The sequence below is a fragment of the Platichthys flesus genome, chromosome 6 (assembly GCF_949316205.1).
Source record: "Platichthys flesus chromosome 6, fPlaFle2.1, whole genome shotgun sequence".
Classification (NCBI taxonomy): Eukaryota; Metazoa; Chordata; class Actinopteri; order Pleuronectiformes; family Pleuronectidae; genus Platichthys; species Platichthys flesus.
In genome coordinates this window covers 27496008-27521102 of record NC_084950.1, presented here as the reverse complement: position 1 = coordinate 27521102, position 25095 = coordinate 27496008, and the positions used below count along the sequence as shown (strand labels likewise).

At 41.5% G+C, this 25095-nt stretch overlaps 1 protein-coding gene across 2 annotated transcripts in view; it reads right to left on the bottom strand.

Annotated features, from left to right (window-relative positions):
* LOC133955570 (cytosolic carboxypeptidase 4) overlaps positions 1–25095 on the bottom strand; it is a 166511-nt gene that overhangs the window by 43751 nt on the left and 97665 nt on the right. For both annotated transcript variants that reach the window (XM_062390471.1, XM_062390472.1), the window contains exons 14-19: positions 23140–23223; positions 22865–22945; positions 22614–22762; positions 8560–8647; positions 8263–8395; positions 2905–3058 (exon numbers count right to left, since the gene is read on the bottom strand). In XM_062390471.1, the coding sequence (XP_062246455.1) occupies positions 2905–3058; positions 8263–8395; positions 8560–8647; positions 22614–22762; positions 22865–22945; positions 23140–23223 (689 nt within the window). The remainder of the gene's footprint in view (positions 1–2904; positions 3059–8262; positions 8396–8559; positions 8648–22613; positions 22763–22864; positions 22946–23139; positions 23224–25095) is intronic.

Below are 25095 nucleotides of genomic sequence, written 5' to 3'. Positions count from 1 at the left end.
ACCCCGAATGGCCCCCCATATAATGACAAAGTGCTGCGAATAGATGCACTGTATGAACGTGTGTGAATGGGTGAATGTAAAACTGTATTGTAAAGACCTTTGAGTGGTCATCAAGACTAGAAAAGCGCTATATAAATACAATCCATTTACCAGCTCTCTCGCTAGAGCAGCTTTATTGGTCTTGCACAGAGATCCATCGCCATTGGCGAGGGCCCAGGGGATCAGCCAAGACATCACTCATGTGAAGCTGTCGACTCTCAGTCACTAGGATCATGTGGCCAGACAAGTTCCTATCAGCCTTCAGAACTGCTTGCTTGGCTTTTCCTATGTTGCGTGGCTTTTTTCTGATGTCTGAGAAAGTTTTCACGTTCTTTTTTGTAATTTTGTCATAGACTTTGTTGTTGCTGGATTTGCTTCTAGTCGTTCTTGTTTGAAAGCTTGATATGCCTATTCTCCTATCCTGTGAATGCCAATGAGATCTGCAACTATATCTGGTGGTGCAAAAGTTGCAGCTGACAAGCTGACAACATCTGAGTGGTTTTGACTAAGCGGATTCAACCAACAGATATCTATGAGCTCAACAAGGGACTGGACATCAGCCTCATCTCTTCTGATCCTAGGCAACTGTAGATCTGGGTGATTAAGATGTGAATCTCTTTGACCCACCATGCCCCTCAGCTTTCTCAGGTAGGCACTCCGGAACTCTGATAATGTAATACTTGGTGACAGCTGCAGATTTGAGGCTGAAGCCCTTTGTTTCGCCAGGTGTTTGTGTTTCCTTATTGATAGTCACCTCAATCGTCTGGTCCACGGGAATTCTCCCAAAGGGATTCCTACTACCAATCTGGACCGAGAAACCACCTTGCAGGAAGTGTGTATGTACTTCAGGTTGATCGATAGCTAGTCTTGTCTTTCTTGCGTAGTAGTAGGGCAGGATACGGGCGTAGTTCAGTTTGTCATATGCAATGCACCAAAGAATCATTTGTTGGATGGATGCAAGGTGTAGCATCCAGTCCCCTTCTCTAGAAGCGCGAAGTACTCCCAGCATGATCTCCGTCATGTCCAGGTAGGATATCCAGAATGCTGAAAAACCTTGCCCACCTCTGAGAGATTCCAGGTAGGCTTGAAACAGCTACATTATGCGGTTGCACGAAGCATTCTCCATGATTTCAGCGAATTTTGCTAAAGCACGTATCAGTGAAAACAGTAATATGGCCCTAAAATATGAAAAGCTGCTTTTGTGCAAGGGTTATCATATATTAATAGACTTAAATCAGTCCTACAAACAACTTAATGTAGGTAAAGTTTTGCTCCCTCAGATGGTACCAATATGTGGTCTGGCCCATGGACTATAAGGACTGAAGCGATGGAACTCGACTAAAGAGTTTGTTAGCACAGGACAATCTGTATCTTTTACATTTCTAAATAAATTAGCTGTTACCCATTCACAAACTGTCAGAAGGGTGAGTATCCAAGGGTAGGTGGTCACCTTAACTAGGTTTTTTGAGGTATGGGAAGGACTAACTAGGAGTCTGCCACCACAAGGTGCGGATTGAACACTTTGGTCCCTGTCAAATACCTGAGCATAACTGCAAATTTGTTCAATTGTTAAATACATTCTGTCAAAACATTAGTTCAGCATTATGTTTCCACTGTTGCACGAACCTCATGTTCGTGTACCCCGCCTTACCCTTTGAAAATCAATGGCATAATGGAAAATACGTGGTGTATATTACAGGCAACAGTTTTATAATTAAGCTACAGGTTGTCTAATTTGGATATGCCAGGATGAATCTCGTGTTTTTCCCTTAAACAAAAAATGTCTATATATTTCAAACTGTAAGTTATCATTAGTTACTGGAAAATAATTTGATATGTGATAAACATCTGGCCTGAGCAGATCTTTGTTTTCTTGCATTTATTCTGTCCTATCCTGACGACTCACTTAGGAGCAGTGGTTCTAAACTGGTCTGGCTTTGGGACCCACGATCACCCCTTAATGGCAAACCACGACCCAAATTGAGGAAAATGTTAGACTTCTCAAACTATTGAATGAAAAATGGTGCAGTTTGAACCTGAGACAGCTCAGAATATCACAGTATTCCCTTTTACACTCAATTAGCTGCATTTTAATTAAAAAACAAAAAGTGAATCTTAAGGACACAAGGTAATACAAAATACCAATTAATTAACTTCAGACTGAGAAGTAGTTTCAAAAAGACTGATTCTATGCACACTCCTTAGAAAAATTAAATTGTAAGCTATTTTATTTAGTGGCTTTATTATGGAAGGTTGATGTGTAGTTCCTGTTATAAGCAGGGTGTTAGTTGGGACTTTGGTTTTGAAGGGGTTCTAACAGAAGGGGATGCTGTCAATAGTAAAGTTTGGAGGTGTGAAGGAAAATAAACGGGTGGGATATCCCGATTCAATAACCATCTCTTGTGTTCTTTTTCGGCTGAGGCCTGACAGTATAAAAGAACAAACGCTCAGCTACGCTATTAGGTAGTGTGAGTAGACGACAGTCCGCTGCACACAAAATCCCCTTCAAAATAAAAATTACATGATTGTATTCTTATCATTTTTTTTTGGCCCAGGCAAAGGCTCCTTTGCACTGAAAACGTGTCCGCGACCCACTTTTAGGTTGCGATCCAACAGGTGAGAAACCCTGCTTTAGAGAACACTGGCATCCTGGATATTGAGCCTAACCCACTAACCACTGTCATAACCTTAACCTCCATCCAATTAAACATTATTATTTCCCTGCGAAAGGAGTGATATACACAAATGCCGTACTCATAAACACCCCATCAATCCACAGTAAAATTGCCAGTCTGACCCTTTTCCTTTCAGCTCATCATTCTCTCTTTCTCACAAACACACACACACATGCACAGCAAAACTCACGGAGCTGGTGCATGTCTTTCCAGGCCCTGCTGGTAGGACAGGCAGTGATGGTGACCACTGGACAGAGGTTTCCGGCCAAAGTGCTACAAAGAATCTGCTGCCGGAAAAACACAATGGCAGGGTCCACGGATTTTTGCAGCACATTCAGATGAGCCTGAAAGAAACAACATATATATATATATGAGTACAAGTACAGTAGATTCTGATGCATAAATCTGTGAAAGATCTCCAGTGAATTGGGTCTATACTACTACTGTCCGCAGTTTTCCATTCACACATGCACTATGCAGTGGGAGATCTTTCATTTCATGAAAAGAAGAGTTTGTATCAATAAGTGACGCAGGAAATTTTGGGAGAATTTTCGGTTAACGGCTGTTCACAGGAATCTGCAGGCAGCACAGAAAACTGAAGGAATTGACGCGGGCTTACCAGTTTCTGGCAATTTTACAGGCCTGTTAATGTTTGGAGGTGACCCAACTGCTCTTAAGCCTAGGGGAGGCTTTCACATGCAAATGACAATGCTCTGAGCTTTACAAATGCATATCAGGATAGTTTCCCTTTGGGCAGATAAAACTTTTGGTGTAAGAACTCCAGTCTTAAAATAAATATAAAACCTGAAATTGTAAATTGTTTCCCTTAGTTTAGATAGTGTGCTATAATGATTTACATTGTATACCATTAGCAAAGATCAATGCTATAAAACAAATTTGAAACAATGCACTTTATTACATTCCAAAACAGTGACGTTCAGTAAGTCTGTTTCCCTGGACAGGACTGACAAACAACCTCTTCAATCTTAGTTGCCCATGAACACTATCCTAAATCTCAACCAATATGCAGATTGGCTCCATTACAATTACTTTTTCACTTGTGTTGGTTAAATAAACAGTGGATGTGTTAACCACACATCTACCAGCAATCCGCTCAACATGAAAAAATGATGCTCGGGATTATGTGTCTTTGCCCTGTAAGCTTCAAATTGAGGCCACTAAGCTGTTGACTCTGCTGATATTCCCTCATAATTTGAACTTCAATTGTCTTATTGTTGTTATTAAACTTTCTCAGTATTCCATTTAAACACAACACTTTTATCCATAGCGACTTACAATAAGTGCATTCAACTATGAGGGTACAAACACAGAACAGCAAGAATCATGTAAGTACATTTACTTAACACCAGAAAGAATGAACGGGTCCTCAGTCACATACTCATCCCATATAAAAGTTCAATTTAAAAACTGTTATAACCGCTGCTTTAAGATGAAAAGGACAGTTGTGAAGTTTTACTCTGAAAACCTCACGTCACTTATTCGCATCATCACCTGATGGGCTCATCCAATCACAGTCTTGTGAATGCAGCATCTGCCTCCCGCAGACCTGAAACTTCTGGCCCGTGTTAGATTGGTCCTACGGGTGACTCTGTTTTCAGTGTAAATAACTTGCTGAAATCGACACAACACTGTTTCCCTGGAGGAGTATGGACGAGTCGAGATGAAGAGGATAGTCTCAAACTTATGGTAAGAGCTACAAAGAGAGAAATAAGTCATTGCTAACTGCTAAGCTACTGTGGGATTAGCGAGAAAGCTGCTAAAAGAAGACTAGAGCATCAAGTGCTTGAGCAGAACTAGTTTTTTCATAAACTTTACTTTTTCTCCAATTTGTATTTTTGTAGGAAAATCGATGTCTCTTCACATCTCTGATGCAAATGGCCGGCGCCACTTATTCGCATCATCACCTGATGGACTCATCCAATCACAGTCTTGTGAATGCAGCGTCTGCCTCCCGCAGACCTGAAACTTCTGGCCTGTGTTAGATTGGTCCTACGAGTGACTCTGTTTTCAGTGTAAATGACTTGCTGAAATCGACACGACACTGTTTCCCTGGAGGAGTATGGACGAGTCGAGATGAAGAGGATAGTCCCAAACTTATGGTAAGAGCTACAAAGAGAGAAAGAAGTCATTGCTAACTGCTTAGCTACTGTGGGATTAGCGAGAAAGCTGCTAAAAGAAGAATAGAGCATCAAGTGCTTGAGCAGAACTAGTTTTTTCATAAACTTTACTTTTTCTCCAATATGTATTTTTGTAGGAAAATCGACGTCTCTTCACATCTCTGATGCAAATGGCCGGCGCCACGAAGTGGAGCGAGGGTACAATTAAGAAGAGATGTGCTATGCCCTACAAAATACATTTTCCAGGTTTACTTTATCTGATCCGTTTCATCATTGTGTTTCATAGCCTGATTCCCGCACACAACGATGCACTTCCGGTACATCCAACCGGACCTTGCATCAGCATTGGGGAGTTCAGGAGTCGTCGGAGTAGAAAGAGGGTAAGGTTTTAGTCATTAGATAATTTGTAGTTACATGTAGTGGTGTATGTTGTCATTGAACTGTGCTAATTGTACTGATTGTGTCTACAGCTGATTGAAGCGGGACAGATGACATGGATCCATCCTTCCACAGCCAGGAGCTCACCGACCTGTGTGCCACACTTCAAATAAGACTAGAAGCTACACTGGATCTCACAGCTACACACCACAGACGTCTACACACTGGGGCAGATTCGGACAGAGTCCCACAAAGAACATATGACCCAGAGGCTGCAAAGAGACACTTCAAGCTTCACCTGATTAGCTTTTCACTGGCTAGGCCAGTTGTGTTTGTACAATATTTGTGCTGTATGTAAATAAAGCTTTGACTCAGCATATACCTTGTTCATGTTTATTCCCTGTACAATATGTTCACATATTACATCAAGCATCACATGAATGAATGTATAGTCTTAATTAACTGCATTGCTTTTGGTAAAGGCTTACTAATAAATTATTCAATATTATTATATATATATTACTAGTAACAACTATAAATACATTTTTATTATTAATATTGTGTGGGAGGGGTTTACCCCACGTGTGTGCTGCAATGACCCAGGGTGACTTATGGCAACACTTCTACCAGCCAACCACGAGTGACTTTCCGGGTTGGTTTCCTCCAATTGGTAATCGAGAGAGGCTCAGCAGCGGCTTGGCCCTGAGTCATATGCTAATTAGACCTTCGCTCCGCGGCTCCGCGACCCTCCCCCCCGCTGCTCACCCCCTTTGTTCTCCAGAGCCATCCCCGCGGTACGTACTCTCTGCTTCACTGAAGTTACTGTCGGGGAAGAACTCAGTGCTGACATGCTGTGAATAGGCACTAACTTCAGGGGATCAGGGTAACTTCCATACAATTTCCTTGACTTTAATTCTGCTTTTCGCCTAGTGGTCCACATTGGAGATGAGTCCACTAAGGGTTGTGTCGTTTGCAAACTTCAGTAGTTTGACAGAGGTGTGGCTGGAGGTGCAGTTGGTGGTGTAGAGGGACAAGCGTAAAGGAGAGAGCACACAACCTTTTGGGGCTCCAGTGCTGATGGTCCGGGTCTCAGAGACAAGCTTGCCCAGCCTCACGTGCTGCTTCCTGTCGGTCAGGAAGTTAGTGATCCAGCTGCAGGTGGGCTCAGGCACGCTCAGCTGTTTCATTCTGTCCCGGAGAAGAGCTGGGGAGATGGTGTTGAATGCGGAGCTGAAGTCCACAAACAGGATCCTGGCGTAGGTGCCAAAGGATGAAGTGGAGTCCCATGTTGACTGCAACGTCTATGGTCCTGTTGGCTCTGTAGGCAAACTGCAGTGGGTCGAGGAGGTGGTTTGTTATGTTCTTGAGGTGAGTCAGCACGAGGCGCTCGAAGGTCTTCAATACTACAGAGGTCAGGGCAACTGGTCTGTAGTCATTAAGGCTGCTTCTTGGGAACAGGGATGATGGTGGATGTTTTGAGGCAGGCAGGTACAACACATTCAGCCAGTGAGGTGTTGAAGATGTCCGTGAACGTTGGAGACAGCTGATCCGGGATATTACAGGGATAAACATGCCTTACCACAGATAAGCACTAATGTGAGTTAAAAAAAAAACTACCGAGAAAACATGTTCCTGACAAAAGAAAAGAAAGAATCAGCTGTTGACACTGAATCATCCACAACTTGTTCATTCATCTCACAAATTAGTCTGGCTGGAGGATGGAAGGTAGATGTGAACAAACTATATGCTCATGTGTGACTATGCCTGTCATTGTCAGGTTTAAAGGAGGGGACATGTTCATCTTCCACAGCTGGGGGCTGGCTGGGTGCATCCTGGGAAGCCACACTTTCAGCAGTAAGTCCAAGTGAAGGCAACTGTACAGCTTGTTTTACAAAATCAGAGGTCTCCAAAGCTTCACACACAGCATGTAGGTTTACAGTCAGCGCAGTCTCTGGGGGGGGGGGGGGCTGCACAACAACAATCAGCCTAGCTGTCTATAGCATCCACATCACTTGCATCATCCATCTGCAGAAGCCAGGTAAGTGTTTTTGACTCAATGTCTTGTACATCAACAACTGGTTCACATTGCTCACTTCCGTCAACTAAAGAGCAGCTTGAAACATCAGAATCAGTATGTTTGCACATACAGGAAATTGCTTTTATGTCGTTCTTTGGTGCACTCAACATAAAACAACAATATAAAAACAACAATATAGAACAAATATATACAGTAACAGAGTTATGGGCACGTGCGGTGCTAAGGTGCAGAGATTGGCGATAGTGCCAATAATATTGGCTCCTGTCGGAAGAAAACTCACAGGGAGTAGTAGATTTCAGTGAAGAACTTTTTCTCTTGATGTCACAGGGTCCCTGATGCAGGTTTTAACAGATGCCACTTTGTAGATGATGGATTCCTATTTGTCCGCAACAAATCAATACACACAAGCTCCATCGGCTCAAAGGTGCGCCCACCTTTGTTCACACGGTGAAGAGGCGGAGTAGAGGAAATCGAGCTGGTTCGCTTGTGCGTCTTCGCCGGCAGATACTTCGCACACCGCTTCGAGGAATATTCCTCTCAAACGTGCGCTCACTCTGCAACAAGCTGGACGAACGCCAGCTACTAGTTAGTAAAAACAGACTTCTCCTCATCTTCCGTTCTGTTCTTCACGGAGACGTGGTTGTGTGGATCTGTACCGGACTCTGCGCTGCAGCTGGCTGGCTTCCAACTTTTCCGAGCGGACCGTAACACAAAGCTCTCCGGCAAGACGAAAGGTGGAGGTATCTGCTTTTACATTAACTCTGGTTGGTGTAATGATGTGACAGTGATTCAACAACACTGTTCTCCTGATCTGGAATATTTTTTCATTGCCTGCAAACCCTTCTACTCCCCCTGTGAGTTTGCTTCATTCATTCTGGTCGGGGTGTACATACCACCACATGCTGACGTGCAACAGGCACAACGTATGCTCGCTGATCGGATACTGTTGGATTAATGTGTGGGTGGGTGGGTGGATGGATGGATGAGTGATTACCTTCATGGCAGAGTATGTGTAGGGATAATGGTAGGCCAGATAGCAGACATCCTCGTTGTGTTTGAAGTTGATGGTAAATGTCAGAGTATAAAAGTTTGTTTTTCGTCTTCCTTGAGCTGGACAAAAGTGGTTTCTTGAGGAGAAAGTGAAAGAAATAAGAATTATTATTGCAAATTAAATTATTTACAGTGGTTGTTAAAATTAATGAGTGGACCAAGTCAAGTTTAACTTTATGAAAACAAATTTTTTCCACTGTCCTTTGGTAATAATAACATTTTTTTTTTATTTCATTCATACCTGAAATAACAAATTTCAGTTCCGGTCCTTGTCCAATGTGGTCTGCCTTCCAGAGCTTCCCTTACTGAGTACAGCACTGGCTGCATTCCTACAGTGGCCATATACACAAATACACACGCACGCACACACACACAGAGAAAGAGAGAGGGTGAGAGAGAGAGAGTGGGAGTGAGTGAGCGAGAGCGACAGTGGACAGACAGGTGGGACAGAAGACAAAAGGAAACACAGAGGCTTAAATACACAGAGGGAAGGCAGGGGCAATTAAACACTGGTGTTACACATGAGGACTGGGGAAGGCAATCACCGACAGGAAGTGAAGACAGAAACAACACACAAGGAATAGAGACTACCAAAAAAACGGAGTGCTATACCCCCTCTAAATTGAGATTTTCAGACCCTCGCTTCAAACGGAGAGGTAACCAGAATGCCTTGCGAATCACTGGTAAATCAAATATATTTTCCATTAATTGGGATTTAAAAAATTACGATAATGATTGTAATATCATTTCAATATATTACTGTACACTTTTTCACAACAACCTTAAAAGAAATAAAGATTGCAAGTGCGCTAGATTTAGCATTCTACCTTTAGCATGCTAGCGATCTTTTTTTGCATTATTTTCAGATAATGTCATGTCGCATCAACTACTGATGATGTGTTTGGTTTTTGCTACGAATACTGATGATGTAACAGCTTCTTGAAGTGCTGTCCGACTCTGTAGGGAAAGATTTAAACCACTAGCCCTTGTGACCCAGTTTCAAGGAGCAAGATAACCCTAAAAAACAAGGGGTATCTTGCTCCATTTCAAGGAGCAAGATAACCCTGGGTATTGGGATTGGGCCTTAGTATCTTGGCCCACTGGTACACAGCATGGCTAAATACCACATACCATTCCTTGTGTTCTAAGCTAGTTTGCAATGCATGCCCTAGCATTGTCTTATAGATAATTGCAGTACATTCATATCAGAATCAGAAATACTTTATTGATCCTAGGGGGAAATTGTGTTTGTTACGATAGCTCCATGCAAGAGTAGAAATATAAGCATATGAAGATTTAAAAACTTTATATAAAATAAAATGCAATAAAATAAAATATGAAATATATACAATATGTGCGTTCTGTACATTCTGTACATATGTGCAGATATTGCTGGCATTGCAATGAGTCCAGGCTGTTGACTCAGAATGTCTGGCACTCAGACGAAGGAGTTGTATAGTTGGATGGCGCTCTGTGGTGCATTTTGGTGGTCTCAGTATTGCACTGAACGTACTCTCATGTTTGACCACCAAGTCTTGGAGAGGGTGGAAGATATTGTCAAGGATGGCATGTAACTAAGACCGCATCCTCCTGTATGAAACCAACGTCAGAGAGTTCATCCGCAACCCTCAGTCTGCTTCTCCAGCACAAAACAGCAAACAGGAGAGCACTAGCCACCACAGTCTCGGCAACATCAGCATAATCCTGCAGATGTTGAATAGGCGGCTGCATATATGAAAAAAAAACACCTAACCTCAAAAAAATTCTAACAAAAGGTTTCTCAGCTATTTCTTGTAGTATTAGGTGTCCTTAGTAACATACTAAAAGTTTACCAAAGTTTGACCACTAGAAAGTTGTAAATTTCAAGATGGCGTCCAAGATGGGCAGAAAGTCCTTGAAATATCCTAACTGCTTCATTTTTTTACCTAGCAAAGTAATCTTGGTGTCTAATCCCATGTTTTTTGGGTCTAGGAATTCATTGGACTTGTTTAAATTGCCCTGGCATAATTATATACCTATCGAATACATGATTTTATGAGATTATTGGGCTGTAACGGTACACCAATCTCACAATTTGGTTTGTATCACAATGTTTGACCCACAGTTCGATACATAGGCCTACCTTAATGTTATGCCATTGCACAGTCATATGCAGACTTTACCATACGCCTTTACGGTAAAGCAACAGTCGTTTTTGATGGTTATAGTGAAGGTCCATCCATCAAAGACAATACGCATCAGAGACGTGGTGAAAACACTCACCCCATTGTTAACTTCAATGCAGAGACTGAGTTTGTGGGAAGAAAGGATGATTTCCTTTCCAGATCTTGCAACAAACAAGGACTTATCCATCTTATGACCGAGGAGCTGGAGAAGAAGGGCTGCTCTGTTATCAATGCTCCAGGTGACGCAGACGTGGACATTGACAAAGCTGCAGTCAAGGCCTCAGAACATCAGCCCACTTGATAGGGGAGGATACAGATTTACTAATTCTTCTCCTCTTCTATGCTGGGACGAAAAATAGAGGCCTCTGTTTTCGTTCAGACAAGTCCAAAGCTACTAAGGTGTACAACATCAGTGAGATGAAACAAGTCCTGGATAGTGACTTGTGTTCCCAGTTGCTGTTTGTTCACGCCTTCACAGGATGTGCTACAACTTCACGCATTTTTAGTGTTGGCAAACAGACAGCATTCCAGAAACTCGTGAATGGCGAGTCAACCATCCAGTCCTGTGCAAATGTGTTTCTGCTCAAACATCAAGCAAGGAATGTCATAGAGGACCATGGGACCAAGGCAATGGCAGTGTTGTTTGACGGAAAGAGTAGCGATTCACTTGCCTCTTTGCGTTACAATCTTTTTAGCAAGAAAATCGCCACTGCCAAATCATTTGTTGGCCCAGAACGTCTGCCTCCAACTGAGTCCGCAACCAAATACCACTGCCAAAGGGTTTACTTCCAGATCATGGTGTGGATTGGAAAGGAAGGTGACCTGAACCCAGTGGATTGGGGATGGAAACTGGTGGACAACCGATTCCTGCCAGTTATGACTAGTAAGACTGCTGCCCCAGAAAGCCTCCTGCAGATGATACACTGTAATTGCACAACTGCCTGCAAAACACAACGGTGCAGTTGCAGGTCATATGGACTACCATGCATGCCTGCTTGTGGACCATGTCTAATTGGGAATTGTGAGAATCACTATAATCAACCTCAATGGGAGGAAGAGTGTGACGACTAATGGTGAATTAAGGTCACACTGTAAGGTGTATAAATAAGAAAAGTATTTAAAAAATATACAAAAAACAAAAGACAAAAAAAAATGCATTATAAAAAAGGTAAAAAAAATATATAAAAAAATAAAACACACAAAATGAAAAGGGGTTAGCGGTACTGAGCCTTCACGTGGCAGACCTGTTTTGACTAATTTTACAGTACCACACAGTTCTTATTAGTTTAGTGTTTATTGGAATAAAAAAAATGGTTATGTACCACAGAAACCATCAATACAAGGCAAAACAATATGAAAAAAGAGAAATATGCAATTACTTAAGGGGAATTTGACTTATTTTTCGCATATATATGCTTGTAACCAATTACTTTAATCTATAAATGTACTTGTTTTCACTTATCTATCATGCAAATATGCTAATTAGAATATTAAATGGCCAAAACATGTATCAGGCACCAGTATTCCTGGTCTAGGAGGTTAACAAAGGAGTAATGGTCATTTGAAAGGACCTGACGGCGGCCATTTTGAAAATGGGGCCTTTCTTGGAGTCAAACTTTGGTAAACTTTTAGTATGTTTTTAGGTACATCTGATACTACTGTAAACCACTGAGAAACCTTTTGTTAGAATTTTTTTGAGGTCAAGTCATATTTGCAGCTGACTAGAAGGACCATAGTCTCCTCAGGAACTAGAGGCGCCTCTGGCCCTTCTCGTAGAGGAAATCCGTGTTCTTAGCCCAGTCCAGCTTATGGTCTATGAACACTACCAGGTATTTATACACTTCTAAACTGTCCACGCTGACCCCCTATTTCCATGGATGGAAACATGAGTCAATGGTGTTATGACCCTCCTCAAATTCACAACCAGCTCCTTTTTGTTTGTCATGTTGAGCTGCACATAGTAAGCCAACGCAGCCCTGTATTCAGAATCCTCACCCTTGCTGATGCATACAACTATTGCAGAGTCATCAGAAAACTTCAGGGGGGTTTGACAGGACTCTGTCTGGTAGCTGAAGTCTGTGGTGTAGAGGGTGAAGAGGAAGAGGGAGGACAGCTTCAGGGAATCTCATCAAATTTTGTAAAAACATGTATCCAAAGAGGAACTGATTACATTTTGTTGGACAAAGGTCAGAGTCAAATGGCCTTATGTTTTTTGAACTCGACGTTTCATTTTTCAATCACAGAGTTGGTCATGAAGGAAAACTTTTAAATTTGTGAAATGAGGCTTAATTTGCAACAGTGATTTAGATGTTGAGGTTCTTAATTACTGAATTACTCGGAATTTCAGAAAAAGCTTGAAAGACTGAGATAAAGCTAGATTCTCAACAATTGTTAAAAAGTTGGGTTTCTTGATCACTGTTATTCAGACTGCCAGAAATTGCTAAGTAAATTGAGATAAAGGACATTTTTCAACAATAGGTAAGATGTTTAGATTTTCAATGACATAATTTGTCAGAATGCAAGAAAACATTTTAAATTATGAAATAAGGCCAAAATTATTTAGATGTTGAGTTTTTGGATCACTGACTTACTCAGAGTTTAAGAAAATGATTGAAACGCTGAGATAAAGCTACATTTATAGGAATACCCAAAGGGATTTTGTCACCTCTGTCACAAACATTCACTGACACTCAAGGATGACATGTAAACAGTGGCGTTTCTGCATTAGGGGCACGTGGGGCACAGATCCAGATGTCGCTGTTGTGCATAAAGCTCAATACATCTGTACTTAGTGGCAAAATATATGTTTTTTTATTTTATATGCAAAGTAGCGTGAATGTTTGTGTGAATAAACTTGACTCACATATATTATAGTCTTGTTTTGGAGTCATTTGATTTGTGTGTGCTTCTGTCTGTGCGCTTGCTGTGCGCAACGGTCCAAGCTTAAGACTGTTGCCATGGAAACAATAATTAGCGTGAACCAGACAGGCCGAAGTTAGCATTGGGTGGTGGGGCACTTTCAGATGTGCCCCACGGAATCTGCCAAGCAACTCAACTCAAATAATGCGAAACGCGACTCCAGCTCCAAGCCTGTTGCCTGCTCGGCTTCGCCTGAGTTAACAGGCTAACAGGCTATCCCCGTCAGTGAACACTGACCAGGGATGTGGAGAGGTTTCACTCACATATCGGATGAATAATACGGTTCGATCTTCGATTTGTTCTCCTGACAGAGAAGCTGAAGACGTCTGCGCTCCCATTGCTGTGGTAAGTCAAGTTTAGTATTGTATTTATGTGTTAGTAGTGATTAGCAGGTACCTGTACATGGCTTGGTAGTTTAGCTCCGCTAGCCTGCAGACGATGCTGACGGGACCGTACGGAATTATTGACCCAACATGATCCGGTCCAGCCAGCGGGGAAAAGCGTTAGAGTTGATGAGGATGAGTGTGTTTGGAGAATAAGCTCCATCACGTAAGATATCTAATAGTATGTAAAGTTGATCACACAAAGATTTACTGTGATCAACTGAAACGTGATAATTTAAAGTCACATCTGCATTTTAAGAGCAGCTGTTTAAAGTAGCATTACGTCTCCTAAAGCTCTTTATTCAGAGTATTGATGTTGATCTGAAGCTCAGGTCTGTCTAATCTTTTTACTTTGATGCAATCATTTTACTTTAATGCTGTATATAGACAACATCTTTGTGTCGCGCTGAGCGCTAATATTTGTGAATTGTATATATAGGATTTCTGCTCCCTGCTGGCACTAAAAATGTAGCCCATAGTATATCTTAGTGGTCTTTATAGGCCTACTGCTTATGATAATCAGCTACCTCTATTTTTGTGATGGTGACATGACGTCATACAAAATTGCCCCACCAGAAATTTCAGGCTAAAATCTCCACTGCATGTAAAGAATGTAGTGGCCAAATGTCAAGGTCACTGTGACCCCACAAAGCACATTCTTTGCCTTGTGAATACAATATCTCCAAAAAAGTAACATTTTCACATTTGGCACAAACATTCACTTGATTATTCTTGAACATTATATCTTAAGATCAGGTTGAGTTAATGTCACAAAAATCTGATACAAACTTTACAGACTGGGTATTAAAGCAAACTGAGGGCAGGGGATGGTTGATTTTATTTCTACTAATTAGAATTTCATCATTAAAGAAGTTCCTTAAGATATTGCTATTTAGTGATCAATGAATACTGGGTTCGGTGGATGTGTGACTCTGTCAGCCTGGCTACAGTGCTGAAGAGAAACCTGGGGTTGCTTTTATTTCCTTCTATTAATTTGGAGTAATAGGCAGCTATTGCTTTGTGGATGGCCTTCTTATATGCTTTAACACAATTTTTCCAGGCTAGGAGATTTTCAACAACATTTGTTCTCTTAGGCAGGCTTATCCCCTTATCCAAGAAGTCTTGGTGTTCTGGAGATGGAAGCTGCCCAAACCACGAGGTAAGGAAATACACTGCTCAAAAAAATTAAAGGAACACTTTCAAAACACATCAGATCTCATTGTGAAAAAAAAGTATGTTGGATATTTATACTGATATGGACAGTTTAATGTCCTAGGAACAAAAGGATGCCACATCTTTGATGGAAATAAAAGTTTTCAGCCTACAGAGGTCTACATTTTATAGACACCCCGAAAATCATAGTGAAAAAGTGATGTGGCAGGCTTGTCCATTTTGCCAAATTTAAATTTCTGCAACTCAAAATGCCTCTCAATATCTTGTGTGGCCCCCACGTGCTTGTATGCATGCTTGACAACGTCTCGGCATGCTCCTAATGAGACAACGGATGGTGTCTTGTGGGATGTCCTCCCAGATCTGTCTAAGGGCATCAGTGAGCTCCTGTAAAGTCTGAGGAGCAACCTGACGGCGTCTGATGGACCGAAACATAATGTCCCAGAGGTGTTCTATCGGGTTTAGGTCAGGCGATCAAGAAGGCAATTCAATTGCATCAATTTCTTCATCCTCCAGGTACTGCAGAGGATACCTGCATACCCTTGCCACATGAGGCCGGGCATTATCGTGCATCAGGAGGAACCCAGGACCTACTGCACCAGCGTAGGGTCTGACCATAGGCTCATGGGTTCAAGGCTTTCATCCCGATACCTAATGGCAGTAAGACTGCCGTTCTCTAGCCTGTAGAGGTCTGTGCGTCCCTCCATGGATATGCCTCCCCAGACCATCACTGACCCACCACCAAACCGGTCATGCTGAACGATGTTGCAGGCAGCATAGCATTCTCCTTGGCTTCTCCAGACCCTTTCACGTCTATCACAGATAGACAGTGCTCAGGGTGAACCTGCTCTCATCTGTGAAAAGCACAGGGCGCCAGTGGCGGACATGCCAATTCTGGTGTTCTATAGCAAATGCCAATCAAGCTCCACGGTGCTGGGCAGTGAGCACAGGGCACACTACAGGACGTCGCGCCCTGAGGCCACCCTCATGAAGTCTGTTTCTGACTGTTTGGGCAGAGACATTCACACCAGTGGCCGGCTGGAGGTCATTCTGTAGGGCTCGGGCAGTGCTCAACCTGTTCCTCCTTGCACAAAGCAGCAGATATCGGTCCTGCTGATGGGTTTAGGACCTTCTACGGCCCTGTCCAGATCTCCTAGAGTAACTGCCTGTCTCCTGGAATCTCCTCCATGTTCTGGAGATTATGCTGGGAGACACATCAAATCTCCTTGCAACGGCACGCATGGATGTGCCATCCTGGAGGAGTTGGACAATCTGTGCAACTTCTGTAGGGTTAAGAAATGGCCTCATGCTCCCAGTAGAGATAATGACTCTAGCTAAAGCCAACACTAATGGAAAACCAGTCAAACTGATCAAGAGGGAGAAACTTGAAATGGCCTACACATGCAAAACCACTCCTGTTTTGGGGGTCGTCTCATTGTTGCCCCTCTAGTGCACCTGTTGTTAATTCCATCAACACCAATGCAGCTGAAACTGATTAACAACCCCCTCTGCTACTTAACTGACCAGATAATTATCAAAAAAGTGCAATTGAATTCATGCCATACCCTGATAAAAAGTGTTCCTTTAATTTTTTTGAGAAGTGTAGTTGTCTCAACCAGCTTTGGCCCTACTACAACAATGGGACATCCCGCTTGAGAAGAGTGGAGTCCTGTATCGCCAAGCGTTTCGCCTTGATGGTGCTGAGGCAGTGTTCCAGCATTTGTTGCCTGCTGCCTTGAAAGAAGAGGTTCCAATTCAAGGTCACCAGGAACATGAACATCAAGGTATGGAGAGAACAATGTAGCTATTATGGCATATGAGCAGTGTCAAGTTGCCAAGAACACCCAACCAGCTCTCAGTTTCATGGGACACTTGCTGACTTCTTGCCAATATTAGATCCTGGCCATGGATAACACATTGTTGGAGCCTGCCCATAATGGACTGGAAAACATCCTTCTAATGACTGATGTCTTTTAGTGACAGAGTGTTTCTCAAAGTTTGTTGTCCCTGCCCGTATACCCTCGGACCAGGACGTCAACTTTGAGGGTTGCCTAATTCAGTAGCTTTGTGGCTTTTACGGCATTGACAATACTTGCAAAACACTATCATCTGACTGGCAATGGACAATGCGAGCAGCAGGGTAACCTCCACAACTTGCTGCGTATTCTGCCTGGGACTCAGAAGAGAGACTGGTATTCCTGTCTGCCACATCAATCAATCAATCAATCAAATTTTATTTGTATAGCCCATATTCACAAATTACAATTCATCTCATAGGGCTTTAACAGGGTGTGACATCCTCTGGCCTTAACCCTCAGCAAGAGTACACTGCAACTTCAAAATCGTTGATCTAATTTTGTTTCGGAGTTAATTGAATTGAAATAGCACATTTCAAAACCAAAGTCACAAAGTGCTCTACAAAACAAGCAAGACATGTTTATATTTATATTATTATATATTTATATATATATATATATAATCATATGTCCTCACACACATACACAGGTTATGTATATTTAGATATATCTATATATATATACAAATGATGTGTGTGTGGGGAGGGGGCGTATGTTCATATTTCTTAGTTAAAGTGTGTTTAGGAGTGCACTTGCTTGACGGGAAGTCACCACCTAGTCAGTGTCTCTGCGCATGCGCATTTTCAAACACTCGCGCCGTCAGCCTGACCGGACGTGTCCACACACGTCCCTGTGCTGTTGGCGCTCCGCCTCGCTCTCCTCCCGCCCACGTGAACCAGGATAGACTCTGTGCTCCAGTTACCGCTGGTTTACTGCTTATTCTGCCACCCGGTGTCTTTTGAATGTAAGCTACTTGTAGAAGATATCCATAGAAGCCTCCTGTGTTTGCTACCTGTTAGCTACCTCACCGTGCTAAAGTTAAGAAACTACCCACGTGTTACATTATTGTCTTATCGAAGGAGTGTGCACATTGTTGTGTGTTTTAAAGGTTGTACTTTCCATGTACACGCACAACTTTTTGACGACGATTGCAGTGTTAGCTGTTTTGATTAGCATGCTAACATTTAGCTGCAAACTGCTGTGCTAGTTGAAGCGGTGCCACTTCCAGTCAGCCCGTGTGCATGTGACGTTCATCTACAAGTACTTGTCCTTGTGATAAATCACAAAAAGCTTGTATATGATTTTAATTTGAATTATTATAATGTATTGTTTTTTTTAATGAACCTCTCACCCTCTAAATGTTGACAAGTTTGAGGAGAGGGCTGCAATAATGCTTTTGTGTTAGTATTATTTTCAAAACATTATTTCTTGACTTACAACGATGAAGGTTAAATAATGGTAGCTTTTTATGGTAATTGAGTCATGTTCTTTATATATGCCGTATATGTCATCTTTTAATGTCTCCTTTTTTAATCAAAGCTAGGGTGTTATTACTACTTGATACAGTTAATTGCTTAAGTTTTTGTGAAAGTTTTATAATTGTTTTAAAATCAAAATAGTTAAATTGTTCTCAGATTTTTTTGCATTTTGATCTCTTAGTCATGTAATGTGTGCAGAGAATATGATCAGAATGTCTGTCTTGACCACCGCAGCAACCATATTTAACATGTATTTGAACACTGTCCTCTCTCTTTTTTAGACTTAGTAAAGTGGAACTGGGAAATGTTGTCATCATTGGACGCACACTCATTCATCACAGTTGATAAAGCTGTCCAGATCACGCAAAACACTTGGAAAAGGCCTCAGGGCCCTTCTGGACATATTTGATGACCAGGAAATGTAAGTAGGAGATTAATGCACGGTTCCCCCTATGTTCATACATCATATATTTGGTTAACGATGCTTTAATATACAGGTGTTTAAGCAAGCAACAGAATATTTTTTTTTTTACACTTGTGCTGTGACTGAACCTTCTCAACATTATCCTTACCTTTCCTGTGGAATATGATGGTTAGTAATATCAGAAAAAATATGTTGTCCAGGTTTACAATGGGGAAAACCATGGTTCATGTAGTTGTTGAATATCTTTGCATTAAACACCAATGCTGTTGTCTTTATAAAAAGTGCTCTGGAAAACAAATAAACATAAGTTGTGCATACATGAGAGACTGATTTAATTTTCAGTCCATTTGATTTTTTAATTTAGTATCTTTCAGACAGCTGACATGCTTGCACAAAGAAAGGCCACAAATCTCAGAAGTCTGACCTTTTTTATGAGGGAGGACAACTCTCTGAAGACATGTCTGGTAAGACAACTTTGGTTTATGCCATTAAGGTTGTTTTAATTTTTGACTGCTTTGCCATTATAAATATACAACGGGCCAGTAAATCTCTGGTTAGGGAGCAAACAGACTAATTTGATAGCAATTTGCCATAAAACAAATCCATGTTTTTCATTTAAATTTAAAAAGATTGTTCCCTGAAAATTGAAAGTTCACTCATTATTTAATCACCACTGTGCTGGTGGAGGGGTGGGTGAAGTGTTTGAGTCAACAGACATTCAAATTCGACTTGAAATGTCATTTACACCATATTTTTAGACTAAAGGTCTGCTTGCAGAAGTAGCGATGCTTACACGCACTCCATACGCCCATCGGGTGTGAGAGCTTGTGTGCAGATTTGGGTGTGGCAATAGAGGAAGATATCCGAGCACATGTAGTCGAAAAAATTTTATGGGGCTTACAGATACTTGGATGACACCATAGCAGCATTAATGAGGAACTTTGAAAAAAAAATCAGTTGTTTTGCCAGTTACTTCAATTGTAATGGATTTGCCTGCAAGACTGTTTATCCCTGAAACACCAAAGGTTTTTGGTGGATGCAAACACCTCACACATCCCTCTATCATAGTGGTGTGCAAATAAGTAATTTTTTCCTTTTTTGGTGGATCTAACACTTTTAAGAACTAAAATCATTTGTCCACTATTGAGCAAGATCAATATACCTTAGAAGTTGGAAACAGCAAAATATCTGAATTGTGAGAACACATTGAGAAAATAATGAAAAATTTGGCAATTTTTTTTACTTAGACCTAATAATGGGGGGGATGAAACGTTAAAGAACAAAATGATATTAATTTTTGTCTGTTTGTTTTTCTGTAGGATTCAGACTCGAAGGAAATGTGGGTCAAAGGGGATGAACTCATCGTCATCTGTGACTTGACAACTGCCTTCATCCTTCTGCTTGGACTTATCTACTCTCTCAACTTGGACTACCCGATAGAATTGCAAACTTGAGTCCTTTCATGAACTTTGGTACAAAGTGCTCAGGCTCTAAACAACATTTTTTGTTGTAGCCAGCCATGAAAACACACGCACACACCTATACATTCATGTCAGTGTGTTTTAACCATCCTATCTGTATTCAGTGTTTCTTCTCTGCTGGAATTGTTTCTCAAAAAAGTTAAAACATAAATGGTAGGTTTGAAGTAATGATCCTTTGCTAAAAGGGATGGTTAACCGAAACAGAAAATTACGCTGTTGAATGTTGAGGTGTCTGGACACTTCGATGACAACACAGGAGCAGTATGGAGGCATGTAATGTTAAAAAATATATAATTCTGGACTCTGGACACTTTATCCACCCCTCTATCAGCATAGTGGTGAGTAGATAATGACTGATTTTCATTTTTCTGCAAACTATCACTTTAAGTTTTAATGTGTTGTTCTGTTACATATACAGTTTGGCTTTCATAGGCTTTGTTTTGATAAGAATTGTGCGTTGGAACCATTAGGTTAACAGTGTCACTCAAAATGTCTGCTGTTACTATTGCAATGTTGACTATGTTGGCAGTTAATTTATTGATTTTATAATTGTTTTTACTAAATGTTTACCAATTGTTCATAATAAATAGATCATGTTTGAAGAATGATGCTGTCTTTTATTATTGAATTGTCATAACGAATGTCTAATCCTTTTGAAAATAAGGCAAAAGAGTAAATAATTTCTTTAAGTACCCTCAACTTATGGGCAGTAAAGTTGAATTAATACAACATTTTAGGTTTAAACTACAGTTCTCTCAACTAAAGCTATGTAGTGCCATTGACTTGTGTTTTCAATTTATAAGAAGACACACATGCCAGTTTAGCATATTTAATATTTTAAGTACTTTTAACTTAGATATATGAGTAGACCTGAAAACCCGGAAAAACTACTAAAAACCCTTTTAACAGGGTAAAAATACGTAGAAACCTCAGAGAGAGCCACATGTGAGGGATCCCTCTCCCAGGACGGACAGAAGTGCAATAGATGCCACGTGTAGGAGAACATCATCAAGATTAAAGTCTTCAAGATTATAGATTAAAGTCTCTAGCAGCATTTGATGAGGGTAAGCATCCCGAAGGACAACCCCAACATGACATGCCAAGCAGTCCCGCTGCAATCACAGTCCATGGTCAGCAACCAGATGGACCACGATCTACCATCCAATCCATCTACCAGCCACATGTACTCTAGTGCTACAACACTACTCACCATCATTCAACTGGTGAGTCTCCCTTTTTCCTTATGTTCGGCTAATAGCCCATCCTATCAGTTGACCTTCTGTTGGTTCAGGACCCTGTTAGTGGTCACGTCCATGAATGGCTTAAGGAGTACCAGACCCGGCTACAGATGGTCTTTGAAGGAGCCAGAGAGCGACCGAACATCACTGCAGAGCGCCGTAAGAAAAACTACGATCGGCATGTGCGAGATGCACCACGGATAGAGGGTCAGTTGGTGCTGCTGCAGGATTTGGGCATCATCAAATCCAAGACCTGTGGAGCTCTTTGGTGTATTAATTCCTTAAAGCAACTAAAGATGGTGGCTCAGTATACAGCAGTGCACCCTTGGATAACCATAACAAAACCAGACAATTCAATTGTACCCTCGTGACCCTGGTGGTGCGTTTGTCCGTTTTTGGTTATGATTATATGTATCTGCTTAATTTGAGGATCTTTATTATTTCCTTTCCATTTGTATCAAATTTTCACCCCCATTATGACTTGATTAATTAGACTTTATTTGGCTTTGAGTACTTTTGGTTAATTACTGGCGTTAATATATCTGTTTAAATGAATGTTTCTCGCTGTGTTCTGTTTCCTGTTTAATTTTGTAGTTTCTGCTCCTTGATTGTATTCCATCTCCACTTCCTTGTTGGTTCATCATCATTAATGCCTCGTCATTCGTCATTCCTCTTGTCAGTTCCTAATGATTTTCCCAGTGTGTTCTGGGTTTTTCAGTTCAGACTTTTGATACCCGTTCCTAGTTTTTTTTCGTTTTTGGTTGAATTTTCATTAAAGGACACTTTTTATTAAAATTTCCTGTCTCTGCATCTCTGGATTCATTTCACATCAAAATTACAGTTCACAACCTAAAAGCCCTTGGAGATATCATCTTTTTACTGTTTTGGTTGTGGAATGAGAGCAGGAGTTTCTTATGGCATTTGACAAAGATGACTTCACTGAAAAATTGCAGGGTGCAGTGAGTTACTGCGCTGCCTATTTGTCTAATAATCTGGTAACTGTTACATCAACATATAGGGTTAGCTAACCAAAGTGGTGGTGCTTGGTTTGAAAAGGGGGACCTGAAAAGGAATCAAAATCCAGACCCAAATTATTGTCCCAGTCCTCCCCTGGTGACTGTATTCCTCTGTAATGCATCCATTAATTAATTAACAAAATGTTACGCATTACAACCTCTCACCATAGTTGAATTGGCTGTTGCTCTTCTCACAGTTGATGACATTAAAACGATAGGGGACACCTTCCACCATATTACTGACTTCAAAGTAAAACCATTGGGTGTGCTGGGAGCAGTTGGCATCTGCATTCAATATGAGATCATATTCATATCTACAAGAGAAGAGAAGATAAGAGAATGTGTCTTTGGTTCTCTCAGTCAGGACCGGGATGAGGCAATACTAGTGTGTATTTTTTGTGTCCATGTAGTCATACCTGCGGATATGAACAGCCTTCCTCAAGTTCCCACACTCAAAGTTAGAGAAAAACCTCAGAGAATCTGACAGACACTCAAGGCTGACAAAACAAAGATAGAGAGAAACTGGACAGATTCATTTTATGGCACATTATGAAGATCCAATTTGAACACAGATATTAAAATTCAACATTTCTAAAAACATTTTAACAAGTGTGTTCCCTGAAAGATAGTTCAAACATAAATCTACTGAATCTATAAATGCCTACGGTGTGTGTGTGTGTTGTTCACCAACCTGCTGTCTTCTAGGTCATAGACTACCTGGTTGATGATGTCAGCAGTATTCAAGAAACGTTGGACATCTTCAAACACTTTCTGCCTGATAGAGACAAGCACATGCAGGCATATTAATAAAAAGGATAAAGTCTGTTCCTATGATATTTCAAAAACTCTGAAGATCCATTTAAACCAGCTCGACAGGTCAGGATAACTTGGATAACTTGGCAGTAAAGATAGATGGATATAATGGTTATAACTCATGGCAGTACAGGAAGTTGCAGAAGTTTCAATGAGAAGGAAGAGTGGGTCATTTATGAGGTCGCACTGGTTAAACACATGAACTGCTCTTAAGCAGAACAAACTATTTCTAACCACATCCACTTTGCTCATACATTGGGGCTGTTTTTGCCAGCAATCAGAAAAAGTAATTTACACACAGATTAATCAAAACACAGAACAACAGACTATCATTGTTCTTAAAGTCATATATATATCAAATCAAAGATACAAGTTCTTACCATTTTATATGGTTTAAATTAAGTCTGTTTTATTCATAAAAAAAACATCCAAACAAGTAATCAATATACACTTTCAAGAAATTTCATTATTTCTATTTCACCATATCAGACATAGACATGAAATCAAATCCCAGGTGATGATCTCCATCATAGCAACATTCATAGGATCACTTACACTTTAGCAAGTTCTCTTCAAAAGAAAAGCACAAGTGGGCCTCATTTATCAAACTTTCTTAAGAAGAAATGTCTTCTTAAAACCAACTTAAATTGTTTTAACGAAGATTGCTTGTCTGGGATAAGTGGAGAATATCCTATCACTCCAAAAAATTTACCATCTTTAGGTTTTACACACTGGTGTTAACATATTAGATGTGTCACATGTTCCATAGTTTTACTATTACAGCTTTTAGTAAAATGTTCCTTCCAAGTGTAGACTGAGCTGAGATTATTTCTGTTCTCAGACGAGAGATGGCTAAGGAAATGCACTGCACCCAGGTCTGAGGGTGCAGCAGAGCTCCCTGTGTGTGCACCTAGCAGCACCTGAACCCAAATATTGTATTTTGTTATATTTATATATTTATCTAATAGTTTGTAAAGCCCATTGTGGCAGTCACCCATGCCATGGGACTCTCACCACAGAAGACAGAGACAAACCATTCAGGTTTTAACATCTTGTTTTTAGGACCACACACATGAACAAACATAAAAAACTAAATTGAACTTCTTCAGCCTTTTAGCTCCATCTCTTGTGTAAGTGTCTCACCTCAGTGTCCATCCTCTAACTCTACCGGTGTTCTTAAGTCTGAGCTCCTTAGTGTTTTCCTGAAGAAGCTTAGTCTATGCCTTTTAAGTGTGAGGATCAATCAGCACAGGTGAGCGCTGTTAGCTGAATGAACCTCTGTGGTGCTGATGAAGGTGCTCGCCCAGCCCCCTCACCTCCACATATCCCCATCACCAAATTCAGGCAAGGAAGCCATCCGGCCTGACCTACTCCCCCTCCCCACAGACCAGGAGAGGGAGCCAGCCAAGACACTGAGGTTCTCTGGAGGTCGAGGAAGTGGGCTTCGTGCGCAGCATTTCTCCGGAGGCCTGGCAGGTGGGCGACGCGGCATGGATGCCCAGGCAACAGGAACAGGGCCTGCATGCTTCGGCACCAGGCTGCACCTGGGGCCTCTCCGCCGACGAGTGACCAGGTACAGGGGCTGCAGGGGCCGCATGAGTTGGCCTCCCCGCCGACAAGGGACCACGAACAGGGGCTGCAGGAACAGGAACAAGGTGTTTGTGCCTCACCGCTGACCTTGGAGCAGGGAACACCGGCCTTGGTGCAGGAAAGGAGCATCGCCTGACATACCCGGAACTGCGGCCTCCACCAGCCTCAGGGCTGTGCGAGGGCGCAGAATTGGAGCTGCGCTCGCTGTCGCCTTCAGCACTGCATGATGAAGCAGAATCGGGCC